The sequence below is a fragment of the Xylocopa sonorina genome, chromosome 4 (genome assembly GCF_050948175.1).
Source record: "Xylocopa sonorina isolate GNS202 chromosome 4, iyXylSono1_principal, whole genome shotgun sequence".
Classification (NCBI taxonomy): domain Eukaryota; kingdom Metazoa; phylum Arthropoda; class Insecta; order Hymenoptera; family Apidae; genus Xylocopa; species Xylocopa sonorina.
This window is the reverse complement of record NC_135196.1, coordinates 5,161,884-5,180,181: the sequence shown is the minus strand read 5'-3', so window position 1 is coordinate 5,180,181 and position 18,298 is coordinate 5,161,884. Positions and strand designations below refer to the sequence as shown.

Here is an 18,298-nt window from a genome sequence, read left to right as displayed (position 1 = left end):
TAACTTTTTTGATTGATAAATTAGCAAGCATCTTCGTAAAGAGCTTTAGAAAATAATTGGGTAGAAGTTATTATGGAAATTGGACAGGTGATTTTGAAAAGATAATAGTAGTGCTGTGAATATTTTGTGCTGCGATTTTAATTGATTAAATGAAAATTTTGTGAAACGAAAGAAGATTCAACGGCAAATTGTTGTCTTTTAATGGAGTGAATGAAGTTTAATATTCTAAGTTGGGATGGATCAAGTTCAATATTCCAAGGAATTAATTAGCGATGATCGAGACAACGGTGTTCCCCTCGTGGATGTTACACAAGCGATGCAGGAATCGGGAGAAAGCTAAAAACTTACGTGAAGAAATTTGTCGGATTCATCGTTGGAAAGTAAATCTGTTGAAGCTTTAATGAGGATCGAAAATCTCTCACAATTAGGAGACATATATAGATACGAAATTAAACTCGTCAGTTTTTAAGTTTCTTAGTTTCTTCATTAATCATCGAACACCAAATTTTCATCAACACATACCGCAAACTCACAAAGACCAACATCGTCCAACTCATCTTTCCCTCAAATCCGTGGGTGCAATTCAGTCGCTTTCGAAACCTTCTCAAGATGAACTTTTCCATATTCAGAGAAGCGCACGGTAATTATCGAGGTCGCGTCGCAGCGAAGAGCGGAGTTAATTACTTCCAGATTTTATACACGTCGTATCTCTTTCGCGTAATCAGAGTCGGAAAGTCAGAAGTCGGTCTTTACCCGAGTGAGTGATGAAGCGTGCAGGCAGCCCCGTATTTTTTCCTTTTAATCGCACTCCGCGCGGTGCAACCTACCACTTCCGGCTGGTAAGTAAGCAGACGCGCAGCTGACACTCCGGTTCGCGATGTCCGCGGCGCATTAGCGCAACAGGCGATACTTTTTTTTCTCCCATTTCGTTCGTCGTTCGCTTGCACCATCGCGAAACGCTCGATCGTGAGGGTGATCGATCGGTGTAAGGAGGCTTGTTAATTCGTCGCGTAAACTCGCCTTTGAAGAATGTCGACGCGCACGGGCCTCGAATCGCTGAATATCAATTCGAGGATGCCCGCGTGACCAACGACCCGGCAATTAGCCAGCGTTCACCGCGACAAATTCCTGTCCATATTTTATGAACGCGACGCGCCACTTATCGACCGCCGTTGTCTTCGTGACGCTCGTAATTAGCGATTCGTTCGCCAGCGATATTCGTGGCACTTATAGTAACGAAATTTACGAGCGATCTATTTATACGTTTAAACATCTATAGATGCCGTTTACTTGGGGACGAAGTATTATAGCGTGATCAATTTCGAACCTTATTTGAGAAAGTAAAATGGTTGCAGTGGTGAACGCTTGTAGGTACAGGCTTCTACAGTCACTTTGAAGAGTAGCAACGCGATTGTTACGATCGTATTTAGAATTAGTTACGTAGGTTTTGTAGTCGTGCTTCAAAATATTTAAATATCCATGTGTAATGATGTATATTTATTAGATATATTTATTAACGAAGAAATGCAAATGTGAAAAAAGAGCAGTAGGTTTCCTCTCGCTACGCATCAACTACCATCATTCTGCTGCAATCGTCACATCTTATGATAAAACAGTTGAACACCATTCAATTACACCTACGTGTTTAATTTTCTGAGGATGTCTCGTAAACTGCGAAAGATCGCTGATTAAGTTATTAAAGATAAGTTCCTTCTAATAGCGTCCTGGCAATATATGCGAAAGTCTACGAAACCGAAGCTATCTCCTCGAAAATAAATAATCACCAAATGTAACAACTTTTACGCAGCTCTATAAATTTCTAGTACACCAATCACTTGAACAATATATCTAACTATTCGCGCCATAAAACCAGTCCTTCGTATTCCGTTAAACGCTCGCCCAGAAAAAACGTATCGATGCACCAAAGAATAGTCTGGAGAACATTAACTCGCGACGCTTACACATCTGTATACTTAGCTTAAACAGCGCGTTATCTGTCCAACTTTTACGCAGCCGTGTAAATTTCTAGTACACCAATCACTTGAACAATATATCTAACTAGTCGCGCCATAAAACTATTCCCTCGTATTCCGTTAAACGCTCGCCCAGAAAAAACGTATCGACGTACCAAAGAACAATCTGGAGAACATTAATTCGCGACGCTTACACATCCGTGTACTTAGCTTAAACAGCGCGTTATCTGTCCAACGATAAATCGTCACGGTTGTATTGAACACCGCGAGACAGCTCCAAGTAGCAGATAAATCTAACCAGTTCTAAACCCGTCTGTCATTACAAATTGTTCGAGCGTCGTTCGGCTGTCGTCCGTTCGAACGATGCCTAATGCCTTACTCGAGCCGACGCGTTCGCAGATCGCGTACCCCCAGTTTCGACGCTGACTTCCCGTCGCCTGATTAAAATTAGCCGCGGACGGGGCTGCGATTTACAGGCGGCGAACTTTCTCGGATAAACCGGGACCTGGGCTCGATACGACGATCGTGGCTAGGATGAATAATAGGTCGGTTACGTGCGCGAAGTGTCTCGGACCTAATGACCTGATCCTGTGCTCGTGATGCCGCGAGCTATCTCGTGCTTCGCATTTCACGAACGATGCGCCAGGCGATCGTGGAATTAAGCTCGGCTCACAGTTAGTGGACGATGCGGAGATCGCGATCGATCTTTGCTCTTCATCTCTTAACACATTCGCGTCGTTCGAACAATTAGGAAACTGCCAAAATTTTAATATCGCGACAATGCGTCTACATTTATAGCTTTAATTACTTCTTCGTTACTGTTAGGATCGCAATTCTCCATTTTTGTGAAAACTTTTTACCTTTATTCAGAGAAATACTTTAATGCATGAGGAGAATTCCGCGAATGCATGAGCTTACTTTTGAGGTTTACTTCACGACTAAATTTTAGCGATTCTAATATTTATTTTCAACTAATTTTTTGTTTTACACGTCCGCTTGCTTTTTGCGTAACGTCGATAAGCTAAGAGTTGACTAAATAATCGCGCCATTGAGGATCGAACGATAAATTATAGGAAAGTGTCCAGGAGAGGTTGTACTTAAAAAATAGAGGAAGAAAATCACGGCAGATTTTATCAACGAAATAACGCCGCGTATTATAAGAATGTTATCGACAGCGTGACAGCAACGTCGAACGGGAACCAGTTCCAATACATCAGGTGGACGCGGTAAAAAGCGGGGGAACTGGTAAGAATCGATCATACGTTATAACTTTTACGGGTATTTTTAATGCGCCAGAGGCCGCCTTAAGCAGAAGTTACGACCCTAGCTACGGACGTAAAAATCGGATTTAAGCTAGTGATACGTGTCGGTGCCTGTTCATAAAACGGTGAGTTACGCAGTGCTGTACGGAATTCTTGTTTCTATCGTTGCCCGACGAGGTTCGCGTCCGGTTGGTTTTGTGTTCTGAATTCATTGCATCGCGCTTCCCTTTTAGTAGCATAGTAACTTAGAAAAGGAAGATTGTGAAAGTACAGTAAACGCCCGTATAAGGGGATGAAAAAATGCCCACGGCCCATGTATAGCAGGGTGCTCTTAAATAATATATGTCAAGGTGCCAGTGGAAGACAGTAACACCTATATAAATGAATCGCGTTCTCCCTGAAAACCAATCCGTTTTAAAACTGTTCGAGCGCTTCGTCATTTTTTTAATCACTTTAATCACTCGCGAATTCTTATTTATCCTTATTTTAATGTAGAATGGGATAATTTCGTGAAATGGATTGGCACTTTTTTAACTGTAATTTACTAGAATATGCAAAAAGTAATTATCGTTATAACAACAATTTTAATTTTTGTATACTTTTTTTACTATCTTATTCATGAAACTGTGACTAACATGGAACATTTTTAATTAACTGGAAACGTTAGTAAAAACACAGTTTCATTTCCATTGCCAATATGATAATAAAGTATTCATCGACAGAAATAAATAATGAGAACCAGTACTCTTGAAACACATCAAATTGCATCAGTGTTTCCTCATTGATACGAAGACATTTTATCCTGTTCCAATCTTGAAAAAGAAGCCGCTATCGCGTTGCATTACACGCTTGACAAGATCCAAGGGAGGATCCCTCACCCCTAATGGTGGACACAAGTCAGTTGCATTTAACGTAAGTAAGTAAGTAAGCAAGTCGACCTCGTCAATTGCAATTACTAAGAACATACAGGGCACCTCAGAAACAACGACTTAATTCCATTAAACTATCAATTGCATTAGCCCTTCGAAAAATAAAAAATTACACAAAACGACCTCGCCAATAGCCAAACAAACTAATATCACTCTAAGAAAGCCCTCGAATCAATAAGAGAACGCATCCACACCCAGCAGGAGATCCCATCAGCCACTTTCCATCGCCGAATCGGGGCTCGCGTGAAAAGGAAATTACTTTCATCCTCGGCGCGGCAAAGTGGCCGTTCTGTCAGCATCGACTCGCGAGCGGCGATTGTGAGCCCAGCCTTACGGTAGGTGTGTCAATCAGTAGCAAAGTAATAGCCGGTTTTAAGTTGTCGTGATCAAAAAGGGCCGCGAGTGTTTCGCGTGCGTCTAATGGCGGACGAGATGATAAACGCGATTCAAGGGTACCACGAGATCGCCAGGAGAGAAAGGTAGAGGCGGGGGCGAGGGAAGGGGTGCGTCGTTCGTGAGGACGCGTAAGTTGGCAGGCCTTGCTCTAGCATCGCGTGATGGCATCGTCGAAAATATGCCGATACTCGGAACCACCGGGAACGGTTTACGGGGAAACGTGGGTGAAAGGGTGTCCTTTTGAATGTAAATCGAGCTGGCGTTTATATTCGCTGCAGATTGGGGGCGTATGAATGAATTTCGCAATATCTTCCGGCAAACGAACGCTACCGCTTCTTATTGAGCGAAAACCTATCTGCGTTACGGCGTACTGACATAGATCGATGATCGGTAAATCATCCGTGGGACAAATAAAGGAAGGGCTCGTCGCTTCGCGGAAGTTACAATTGTTAACACCTCATTGCCGCGGCTGCACGTGCAGCGGTTAACAATGACGGGAAACCAAAGGACGCGGACGTTTCTTCGAGCGTTACTCTCTGATTTCTGTTTAGAATTACAATGCTTGATAGAAATTGAGTTTAAATAAAATATCAATTACAATAACTAAAGTGACCTCCCGTAAAAATGACTGAGAACAGCTGAAACAAACACAGATCATCTAATCCTAACGAAATGAAAACCTGCATCGCTTCATCTCGGACGCCACACCGTCTTGACGAGCAACCCCCATCGCACCCCCATTCGAATCGTAAAGCTCGTTTCACAAGATCGACCATAAATATTCCAGCATTCCCGGAATGTAAACGAAGAAGGTCTCACGTCCGGCTTCGCGGCTACAGGCGGCTACACGCGGATACAGACATCAATGAACTCGAAACCGTCAATAACCGGCAACCCCCGGTGCAATCTTGATGGCAATTAAGGGGGGCATCGCGGTGCGTCGTTAAATCATAAACCTTCGTCGGCCAGTTTATCCGCGGGAATTCGCTCTCCCACGCGCCAAACGGCCGTTAATTTGCCACCGAATAAAACCATGGCGCGGCCCCATGGCTGTCCCGGGGTTCAGCCGCGTGCAGAGGCCACGGCAAACAACGACCCGAACTGCCCGCCGTGCCCTCCCATTAATGCCCACCGTGCCTGGCCAATTACGATCGGTAATTTCACATTTTCCCCGCGTACGATCGACGGTGGTCTTATTGTTAGCCACCCCGCGGCCGACGTCGCCGATCGCGATCCCTCCGCCTCGACGGGCAACGATCAGATTCTATAAGACGATTTACGCGGCACACGTGCTAGAGGATATGGGAGGTGTAATAGATTTCGCGTGATCGAGAAACGATCGCCGGACGATAGCGCGTGCCAGTCGAGTTTCGATCGGCTGCCAATGAATTTCGTTCGCGCGAGCGATGAATTTTATTTCGAGCGGAGTTCGATGGGTGTTACGAGTGGTCTGGGTGGTCTTCAAAAGTAAATCGTTAATTTTTTTTAGCTTCTATTCCAATCATTCTAATTTGGATCTCAAGTTTGAGAAGATTCGATGTTGTTAAATATGTATGTATGAAGTTTGAATCTGTGACTTCTTCTGTAGATCACTACTCTTGATTCCCCAATAAGCCATAAGTACAACAATTTCCCTCGAATACTAATCTGACAGTTTTATTAATTAACCTTTTATTCGAATTATGTTAAAATGTACAAAAGCTTTAATGCCCATTTCACACGTTCCATTGAATTCACGTTTTAAGCGCTTAATCGCTCTGCAAAAGTACCTTCTCACTGTTCCGTGCTTCAAGTACCTTCGGAAGCTTTATCCTAAAAATATCGAGGTAAGCCGCGTACTGGAACTCAGCTGCCTACCGAGAACTCCGAACGGACGTTGAAAACGCGACATTCACCGTGATATGCGCGTGCGGCCACGCGGAAAGACCGGGTTGAGGCGAGGCCGAGCGGCGTTTTTTCAGCGTGACGCGCGCGACCGGATTGAATCGCGCGCGCGTTCCTGGCCCCCGGCGGTGTTATTAGTGGGTCGTGGCCACTTGAATTTCGGCGCGATTTCCACGGGGTGCCCCGACCGCCAGTGAAATTAACCGCGCGACAATGAAATGTGGAACACGCGAGGTCACCAGGCCATTTCGCGATCGAGCGTCGCGACGATGGACCCTCGATTCGATGGATTCCAACTTGTTCTACGAAGTAAAATTGATTCGCAAGCGACGAAACTGAAGAAAAATGTTGTCTACCAAACGAGAAGAGGGAAGTAAGAGAACATTCGAATAGTGAAACGATAACGATCGAAGCAGCTTGATTAAAGAATTTTGTGAAAAGTAGAGTTTCAAATGAGAATGGATTATGGAATGAACAATCTATTTGTCCATTTATTTCGTGGTTGTCACTACAGTGATCCTACTTTGGTGAAGTAAATGGAACAGCGCACAATGCAATCTGTGTGCGTATATTATGCAACTCACGTTAGCTGGCGTTATCATGTAAGTAGAAAGCGGTCTTTAATAGCTTGTGTAGCTGATACGATTTACACTATGTAAGTGCAATAAGTAAGTCAGAGAAACTGCATTTGTCCAAAGGAGACCGCGCACGATCGATTATGTTGGCAGAAATAGTTCGATAATAGCGGTTTCAATGAGCCCCGATACTTTAACCGGAATCTCTGATATCGATTGCACGCGATCAATAACATTATCAGGGTTTCTCGGTACTGATATTATCGACCACGTGCAAACCAGTTAAGAACGACAGTAATAAATTCAAGCTCTTTTTTAAGATAAGTACGTTAAACGTTGTATAATTTGAATGAAAATGACTAAAACCTCGCCATGAAAAATTCTGAGTCACACGCAAAGTAATTGCGCTCGTTGAGATCGATCGATCCTATGTAACAGAATTTGTATTTTTTCCCACATTCTTGTCAATCTTTGTCAGATTGAGAGACATTAAATCGACGTGCTCCGTCGAAAGAAATGCCAGTCATTTGGCTCCGGTTAATGAGCGTACGTGATGAGCGTGTCAATAATTACCGATGCACCTCGCGCGACAATATTTCATTTCTATCAATCGTTCTTGTTCCTCCGTCGAATGTTTGATTTAAATGTTATTTTATGTAGCGCGAAGGAAAATAAGTTATGAATCAATTAAGTAACACATATTTACAAATTTAATGAACCATCGACGATTTGTCGTTAATTTTCTGAAAGGCAGGCTTTGAATTTTTATAACAAATCTATAGCTGTAAAATATTGGTACATAGTTGGACAGGGGAAAAAATTAACGATTAAGTACTTGTCAAATGTAATAGTATTAATTTTTTTCGTGGCGTTAAGTGTCGGAGACAGAAAATTGTCCCATCGATCATCAATAACCACGTATGAATCTGTGTCAAAGGTGTACGACTCTCTCTCCCGACAACTCGCGCAATTAAAGTCATCTGCGCGGGTAGCAAAACATCTGTCATTTGGTAATCCTCACCTTTTTACAAAGTAACGTTAAGGCTTCGCTAACGCGTGTAAAACCTAATGCTGGCGGAAGAATATTCACTTCAGAATTCGCGAGATAACAATTTTCATGTGCAAACGTACGTTCTTTGCATCTTTTCGCTATCATCTGATAAAATCAAATTCCACTTTCCGTCCTGCTGCGAATATTTATAACGTTTATTCTACACCTTCGACTATCATTTTAGTAAAACCCCCAAATAATAAATTTTATATTTTCTCGTACAAATTGTCACTAAAATTAATATAATTGCAGGCTAGACTTTTTGTGATGTAAAAATAATAATTAGTTCCACGGTAAGTAGACAAGTATCAATTTAACGAAAATACTTCCAACACAGACCGATAATTATGGAGACAAGAACGCGATGTCCGCTCAACAAAAGCAATTAACGGGATGTTCATTACGCGTCGCGTCTGCGCGAGATTGCCTCGTGAACCGATAATCGATCTAAAATAGGCGCGGGTCGTTCAATTTTGGTAATGGACGCTTGGAACGCTTGGCTAAACCCGGATCTGGTGAAAATCACTTACAATTTTTACGAAACGCCCACAAACCGTGTACGAAGCCTGTTACGCGATAAGGAATTACAAAGCGTTACAGGCGATGCTTCGAAATGACAGAGCCAAATGACATTGGCTTTCAGAGTGCAAATACTAATGATGATGCGTTTTTAATGAACCAGATTGTAAATAATCTACGTGCTCCAGATTATATTGTGATAAAAACAAGATACACAATTTTTTTAATAACTTCAAGATTACCATAATGGCTGCTTCTCTCTTGTATTCTTTAATAAATGATTAAGTAATGCTTGTCAATCATTTCCCTCGTATATTATTACTTAACGCGATTAAAAAACATTAACTTAATAATTCTATTTCGATAATTATTTCTACTGCTTCAAAACCATCACTAAAAATGAAAAGACTCGCGAAGCAACAGAGGCTAGCGCGGTAATTTAAACAACTGCGTGAAATTCGCTTGTCACGTTGAAAAACGAAGCCCAGTGTCGAGCGAGTGTCGTGCAAAATGGTTTTTCCACGTCGCGAGAGAAAAGGGCACGAAGCTTTTACCTGGGCAGCGTAAAATTATTGTTAAGGGTACACGGGCGCAGAAGGAATACGCGTTCGCGACACGAGTTCGCCCACATCGCCTGCCCACCTTTTATATTCCCGATTTCTATTGCCAGAAAAGGCCTAAAGCGTGGGCGTACGAAATTTCTGCTCGCTGTTACTAGGTCGTGCATAAAAAAGGCGAAATCAATTTCACGTAAGAGCAACCTAACGTCGTTGTTGCGACACGAACGGAACAATGGAGCGTGTGCGCGCTATCGTAAGTAGATTTAAAGGTCGCGATGGAATGCCCCGAGGAAGTCAAAGTCAACGAACACCATCGCGATTGGTACGTTTTTAAAATGGTCTTCACAATGGATGTTTGAAAACTTTACCAGAAAAAATTGTTAAATCAATTTCTTTTACGATAAACAATGGCGTGAAATCAGTATAAACTAATTTTCTCTACGGCGATGAATGCGAAACGAATTAAACGTATCGAGCGGTAAAGTTCGAATTTAAGACGAAGAATATTTATAAATTTTAAATCGTATTATCGTACCAATACTCTAAAATATATGCATGTAATCTCAACTATTTTCTAATTACGAATCGATGCACTTTTCCTTTCAAGTATGTAGAAATATGCACTTTAATCTCGTAACAAAATAATGATACGTTTGTACCAATCATATCAAACTATCTATCTCAACCTTCAACTGGTAAAGTAATAACAATATCACACTATAAATTAATACCACATGCTCACACTACTATACAAATTTAAAAAAGCTAAAAACCACGAATCACATAGCAGAGAAATAATACCATTACTTTCAATCTAAATACTTGACAAACTAACGTCACATTTGATAATAAAAGCTGACGTACGTATCACGAACCAGTCGAAGGTTTAATTAACGTCATTGGCGAACTTAACTTAAATTAAACGAAGGCGAATGTAAAAACTCACCAAAACGTCTTGCAGCAGCTCGTGCTCGTCGAGAAGTATCACCTTGCAGTGAAGAAGACGGGGCCTACGACTTCCGGCTGGCCTAAGTCCAGGACATAACCACTCCACCACCATCTCTTCCTTCGGCAGCCCTCGTTTCCCTTGTGATTCCTTCCTGGCTTTACGCGTTCATCCGCTCATCGGTTTCGGTCATCCTGAAAGATGAGGACGACGCTGTAATCCGATCAAAACTGTCTCGCGGCCCTTAGCATACTGATACAACTAAACACGATCCAGCTTCGACCTTGCAGTCGAGGAACAGGAGACGGAAGTCGCGAGACATTTAACCCCTTGCACGCCTAACAACTCGCGTCTCTCGTTTTATTTTGCAGAAAATGGATCAATTTTCAGGTAAACTTGCTTCCCTTAACGTGTTAATTTTTCGTACACTTTTTAAGTATCCAGAAGGTATCGTGTTTTCTCTGAATTTCAATTAGATTTCGAATAATTTAATCGATTTCAGTCGATAATTAATTTGGACGATTTAATGTTAAATCGTGTCGAAACGCGGCAACCGGATAGCTGTAACGTACAGGGATGTATTTAATTCGAAATTGATACAATATTGGAAATTTATATATGTTAACTTGATGGCAGTTATAATGAATAATAATACCCCTTAAATATGCTTGAAAGGGCTACAATTTTCGACATGTATCATATTCCTCTATCATAAATCTGAACGTGATTAATATTCGACACTCGATAACTAAATCTGACGTACCCTACCATATAATTACAGCCACTGTAACAAGTTAATTAACTGGAGCCTGGATGCGTGCGTCCTACGCCATATTTCAAAATGCGTCCCTCTCTCAAGAACGAGGAAACGACACAAAATTACCAAACGAAGCAGACTATTGCCTATCAAAATTATTCCGTCCCAAGGAATAATAAAAAAAAAAAATACAAAATAACCTATTGTCACCAATCCTACAAATAATACCCAAAAACTGAATCGACTCGCAATTCCACGCGAACACATTGAAAAACAAACAAAAAAAAAACTAATTATCATCACGAGAAATAAACGAATCGAACAGATCACAGTCATTAATTCGCATCTGTAGGAACAAATTCGAAAAATGAATTAGTCCCGAGACCCAGTCGATCCGTATTGGCTGCGACGGGCAACACTGTCCGGCCCTGAATAATGAATGGACGAAACTTGACAACGTTTCGAGTTCTACGAACGGGAGTTCAATGGGCCCAGATTCAACGGAACCAATTAAAATTACCCCGTACAATGACCGAATAAATGGTCGAATTAACTAATGCCCGCGAACGAGAGGAAGCTGACGCGCGGCCACCGCGGGAATAGGATAATGAAACGCTAACGAGTCGCGAAAGCGGCGGCCACCGATGGTCTAACGATTCGTGTCCACGATCGAAAAGAAACGGTGGCTCGTTAATCAGTCGGCAGGAGGATACCAGGCCGATCGGATCGTCAATCACACCGCGTCTTTCGCGGGATCCGCGGACGGGACGCGTCGCTTGCGCGCGACTAACAGAACGGGGTCCATGGTCGACGAGAAGAGGTGTAGAAAGGGCAGGAAACGAAAAACGGAAATAGGGAAACGGGGAGACGAAACGATGGTGGATTATCTAATCTGAGGTCCGCGTTGGCTGTCGTCGACGAGGCTCGAGGAGCACAAGAGTGGAACGATCGCTCTGGTTCAATTGATTTCGTGATTTATGACATCAACGCGGAGGGACGGGGCTGACAGTTGCTGGAAGAGCTGCTTATTGATCGATCCCTGCCCTCCGACTAGCGATTCCTCGATCGATTTCCTCGACGTCCCTTTTGAACGCTCGCCAGCGACGAAATTGACCAACAAGTGGTTTCGTTCTGCGGCGCGGATGTAGTTGTAGGAAAGTAATTCACTGTTTCCTGAACTGTGTTCCGCGAACGAGCGCTAAGTGTCCCGCGAAAAATTATGTAGAGAACGAGAGCATTGTCTGCTTTGTTATTAAAAATTGGAAAATGCTTCTTTTATAGGTACGACAGACAAATTGAAATAAATTTTTGTTTTCTCTATCTAATATATTTGTGTTATTATTTATTACTCTCTACTTTAAAAAATTTACACTGGTCTAATTAATGTACGGCTGTAGAAATAACTCTGAGCTGAGAATTTTCCTTTTTTATACAGAACGCTATTAGTTGAAAAAATTACTAGAAATGCCGAGCTTTTCTCGAATAAGAGTAAACATGCAAAGTATCGAGTCGCGTTTGGGTATTACGCAAAGAAAACGCAGAAGAAAATTCGTTTTGCGTCACAGAAGATCTCAATCCCCGACGAATCTGTGAAACGAAAGTGGTATTCCACGTTTGGAGCCTCTCTTCAAACGCATCGACTTAACAGAAAGAAAGCAGCTGCTGAAACGATGACGTTTCTCTCGCAGGGAGAGAAAAACGGACCGATCGACGCAACGTACGATTGGCTAATCCCGGCGAGCCTTTCCGCGAAATCGACACGGCTAATGCAACGAGCGCGTCGCTCGAAGCGGCGAAACGGGAACTGCTTCCACTCCATTAAGATACGCTAGACACACTGCCCGCTCGTGCTAACCGCGATAAATTATCCACAATGCAAATTCCTATGATGCGCGAATCCCGAAACGGCCGTGTCCGTCGCCGCGTTCGTTTTAAGGGTATCGGGAAAATTTATGCACGCCCCATTCCCGCGCATAATTACCGCGCCACGAGGATTATTTACATAACGAGTTTAAGTAACAAACACCGCGGCGACGCGTTGTAAAATCCGCGTGGCTCCGCAGCGCTCGCTTGATTTCCTGGCTCCACGCTCGAACGGATCGAACAACGAAACACACCTGTGGGATTCTGAACGCGAACGTGTCGACAGTGTGTAACGGTTAAAGATGGGATCAACTATGTATATTGCCAGTAGGATCCAGTCTAAATGGACGGTTTCGAAGGCTGATCGCGAATGCTTGGAGCCAGAGAAGCAATGATTTTAAATAGGCGAACGTAGCGGCGGCGTTAAGGGGTTGCGAAGGGTGCGCCCTGCGTAAGGTGGCACCCAATGCTTCCAGATGTGTATTGAAAGATCGTTCGCGTATGACATTCAACGTTTAGGTCTCTAACGGAAGATTATATTCCATGTGAATTACTTAATTCGTGCTTTTCAACAATTAAACGTTTTATGTGGTATTGAGGGTGAGAGGGTGAGATCGTGAATTAATGGAATGAATAACACTATTGCTGGAAACTATTTAGCTTATTCTCTGAGAGGACATTAGCATTGATTAGTAATTACGAAACTTAAACTTATTCCACTACAGCTTTTTCAGAAATGCATTGGTCAACTTGCTCTCTGGAAAGGCATAGTAACCTAAACAAGATAAATTCAAGTTTACAATTACGATTGATTCACTTTGCGATATACATGTATAACAACTGTTATGAACAAACTGACGCAGTTATGTATAACTTGGAAACCTAATTCAACTAGCCATATTTCACGGTTGTCAGTTCCGTAAAGCAGGATAATAACAGAGACGGGTAGATTTATTCGACAAAGTGAAACCTTCGTACCGAAATCGTTTCGAACCGGTGGATAATCTAAGTGGATACCAAGCCCCCGGACCCGTCTCCGTCTAATAACGGGAACCGTCGATCGTCCGCCACGCTCGATGACCACGCGTTACATTTTAGCGAGACGCGGCCGAGGGCGATCGTGGGGACCAGCCGGAAACCGGGAAAGTAAAACGAACGCGCGAATCTGAATCGCCTAAGCCGCTGACGGACATTCCCCGGCCTGGTTCGCGCGCGACTTCGCGGCTCGTTCGTTTTGGACGATTTGCCGATCACGAAATTTATTTTCAACGCCTCGAGCGATCGAGCACGCTTCCTGCTGGCGCGTCTGAAAAATCGTAAACAGCTCGCTACCCGTCTATACCGTTAGCTCATAGTTCCGACGTAACATCTCGAATACGATCGCCTGGCTGACTTTATTCGACGCGCGCCCGGCACCGCGGTAACGCACGTACGTACGAGTGGCTGCCACTTAAAATACCACTGCCCTGAGACCTGTTGGCATGCATCCCCGTAGCCGACTCGAGGCAGCGCAAAAAAGCGCGCGTACGAGCGCAACGAAATCGATATGCACTTATTGTTAGACGATCGAGAGAGGGCCGCGCGTCGAGGAGATGCGGGTGATCCATATTTATGGACGGAGGCATCGATGCAAACTCTCCAGCGAGGAAGATGGCTGCCGAGGATGATCGTTAAGGGATGAAGAGGGTCCACTTCGCGACTCGAGCGTCTCGTAAGTAACGCCAGGATCCTGCTTCTTTTTTCCTCGAAAAGGGTGGAATAAAGCAATTCGTTTCCAATCGTGAATCACTGATATTTTTCTTCTCCTTCGCTTTCAGCCTCTCCTTTTCGTTCGTTTTGTCTGTCTCGTCTCGTAGAGAGAGGAGTTGTAGATGGATATCGTTCATGGGAGGTTTTCTTATCATTTTGAGGAGTAGAGTTTAATGTATGCTGGTGTAGTTATGCGTTGGTGAAGGTAGCGCTGTCTTGTATTATAATAAGTTAGAGGAGTTCTTGAAAGTTTCGAAACTCGTCAAGCTTTTATTGCCTCGAATAGCCATCGTTTATTGTAAAAGTTAGATAGATTCTCGTTAAATCCTAAATAAAGCATCTGTCAAGTGAGATCGTCGCATTATTACACAGAACAGAGATACAATTTTACAAAAGTCCCAACACGCGAACTAACGTAAATCTTGAAATTGCGTTAGAGCTGTCGTGTTTATTAAGAAGAAATCTCAAGCAGCTACCAGACGTGGTTTCACGCGAACGTTTCGCAATCCTCTGCAACGCGAACAAATCGCGCTATCAACGGGTATCTAAAATCCAGCCACCCACGATCGCTCGACCACAATGTACCGCCTACGAGCGGCACATTATTCAAATGAGAACCCCGCTACCAATACGCTAATTATTCCGGCTAAGAATATATCCGCGATACTCATTGTCTCGGGCTATTTATAACGGGTCGCTATTCGCGTCGGTCACGATGATGCACGGTCGAAACGGGCCGATTAAAAAGTGAAGGTAGCCGAGCGCGCGAGGGCCCGCAAAAAGGATTCGAGAGCCAAGAGTGTACTGATAAATGCGCCGGCATATAGGCGAGAGTAAATCATCGGGAGAGTTCTTTCCCCGTGCGTCTGCGAGGCTCCGCGCAATTTAAATATTTAAACTCATTAGCCGACGCAAAATTACGGAGCGCCGCGAGGCTCCGGGCTCGCCTCGCGATCCGCCTGATGTATTTCAATCGCGGCGATTTGCAATTGAATGCTCTCATCTACCGTTTTATCCGATCGTATGAAAAGTTTTATTGTTCCCTCGGACCCGCGATGAAAATGTTACTTTATTTATACCTGTCGTGGCCTCGTCCGCCTTTATGAAAATTGTTGGCAAACTCAAGTGACAAATACAATTACCTTGCCGGGAAAGTAAATTATTAATCAGCTGTGGGATCATCTTTCATTGATCTATTGGATTTCATACGAGTCTTATTAGCGTAAACAAATTAGTTTTTAGTCGACGGTAATTCAATTGGAGTACGTTAATAGGGATACCTTATTGGGTACAAAAATATGAAGACATTGTTAAATTATGAACAAGTTTTGATGGTAATTAACAAATTTAACTGTTTGCGATGCTAACGTCTGTCAGCAATAGAAAATTTCCATTTCAATAGAAAACCGGGGAAAACCTTCTCAAAAAGTTACAATGGAATGAGTTTAACTTTCGCGATCACTAATCAATGCTGATGTCCCCTCAGAGGGGACATCTGAGTGCAAAGGGTTAAGAAGCAGATCTCCATGTGATTACAAAATTTTCGCATAATCGAAGGAGATCAAGAGTAATCTAACTCATAAAATTAGATTACAGTAGAAAGAATAAATATCTCGTAATTTAAGTACTTAAAAATACCATCTGCTCTATAATACATCCAATAGAAAGACCTAAATCAATTGACCTAATTGTCCAAAGAAATAGCTCCAGTCTCAAGACCAAAAAGAATAACTCACGACGAGCAATTTTTTCCTTAAGAATCGTAGCTCTGTAAAAAGGCGATCTCCACCTCCGTTTCTTTCACCACCAGCCCAATCTTCCGCGAAGCTGGACTGAAATAAAAATTGCGCATAAACGCTGGCCGACGCGGCGAGCAATATATCAGCCGCTCGGAAAGAATGTCCCTACGCTCGACGAATCGCTAAGAAAATTAATGGCTCGCGGTTTGCATTCCCCGGAGAAGCTTCGAATGCCGAAGGTATCCGCGACCGGGGAGCAGCCGTCGAGGCGTTCTGGCAGCGCGTCCGCGCGAGCCCCCGCGACTCATGGGCGCTGGCTGGCACCCTCGAGTCCCGTCCACCGCGGTTTTGTGAACGTGTTCACGTTTTATTCATTAGCTGACGCCGTCCGCCGCTGTCACGCCGCCTGATGAATTATTTTATTCGTTCGTACACGCCGCGCGTACGCGCCACGATGTCGAATCCTAATCGGGCACGGCTCGATGATCCCTGGCGCGGACCACGGTGTCGATAAATTATCGCGTTCTACCAGAAACTGTCCAGTTTATCGAGCTTTCGGACGAGCCTCGCCGAGTCGCGAGTTTCAGCGATGGGTGCACGTGCGTTCGTAGCCGGGTGAATTTTTTATTAATCAGGAAGCGGCGAGCGGTGCCAGCGTTCTCCTTTCAGTCGCTCGGGGTAGCGCTGGCGACCATTCGTGGCGCCACAGCGTTGTTGCTCGTGAAAAATTCATTGATCCCAGCGAAACTGTGGGATCGGAGGTAACACCTGTGGCAGAGCTTTTCGCTTCGCAAGCTTGGTAGCTACAGGGTGACGAACGAAATGTTTCTCTGCTCGTTAGGCATTGTAGGAAATTGATTAACAGTTTTTATTTGAAACAAGACGATTCACGGCACTCTTTTAGCAGTTTATGGTAAAATTAAGAGTGAAAATAGTAGGAATATATGACTTCTATGACTGATGAGTGTACTATACGTGACTTTACTGTTTTCTTGCGTTACCATCGCGCCACGAATTGTCTTGCTCGCCTCAGTGTGTATGCAAAAACAGTTTCAGGATATTTACCTAAGTTTTTGTCATTTTTCCGTAGAATGTATAAATAAATGATGTCTAACTGTAAACTGTAATGATGTATTGTCGATGTTTCGCCGCATCTAATAAAATTTTTATTTTTCTTACGGAGGCAGAGAGAATAATATTTTAGAAATACTTCCTACTTCTTTAATAAATCAAGTTAGCTGAGTCATGTGACGAATTAATTTCCGATAAATCATACGAGCAGATTATGTATTGAAATATTAAAATGGAATGCAAATATAAAAGTCAAGTGCAAAGTCATCCGTCAACTTGAACCCGACAGAAGTCGTTTCGATGTTAAACATTGAGTCCAATGTCGATATTATTAAAACGATCAAGCAACACACGTGAAACCGACAGGGAAATGGTATTCTCTGCTGAACGCAGACAGTGTCGACAGACAGAAGAAAAAAAACTCATTAGAAATCAACACGCGAGCCGCTAAATTAACCACCTTGACAACTTATTCCGGCTGATTTGAACAAGTCTATCGCATCGAGGGGATTGGGAAACCAATTTTATCATCTTTATCCTATCGAACCATTAAAATTCCTATCTAAAAGCCTGACTATTAATTCTGATGCAATCTTCATTGTCTAACCCTAATCAATCAATGATCGCTCACCGCTAAGAGCTCGCTATCTGGATCACGTACTTTCTTCGAATCGAACACGCCTACGCTTCTAAATACCGACGCTACCATCCATCGATTAAGGGAGTACCGGAATGATTCATCGTAACAATATTAAGTTCGCTACTTTTACGGATCTTTATCTTAAGAGTAATTATCAAACGTATTTTCACCCTCTTCCAGTTCTTTCGATCATTTCTGTCTATGGTTACGCTCTAGAATTGAATTAGACTGCTTGGAACACTCAAAGACACGATGCTTCGAACGATATTTAATTTTTAAAAGAAGGTATACAGATCTGCTTACAAGAAAATTTTATTCTGATAGACATCCTGTATTATTTTATCCATTGGTGCGCAATATTAAAAGAATCAATTTTGTCCAAAA

General features: G+C 43.0%; 1 protein-coding gene across 4 annotated transcripts in view; it reads right to left on the bottom strand.

Annotated features, from left to right (window-relative positions):
* Window positions 1-18,298, bottom strand: part of LOC143422882 (band 4.1-like protein 4) — an 82,251-nt gene that overhangs the window by 60,608 nt on the left and 3,345 nt on the right. For 3 of the 4 annotated variants that reach the window (XM_076893848.1, XM_076893852.1, XM_076893851.1), the window contains exon 2: window positions 10,096-10,289. In XM_076893848.1, the coding sequence (XP_076749963.1) occupies window positions 10,096-10,209 (114 nt within the window). In that variant the 5' untranslated portion in view covers window positions 10,210-10,289. Of the gene's footprint in view, window positions 1-10,095; window positions 10,290-10,750; window positions 10,861-18,298 lie in introns of those variants that run through there. The other variant, XM_076893850.1, reaches the window with a different exon arrangement.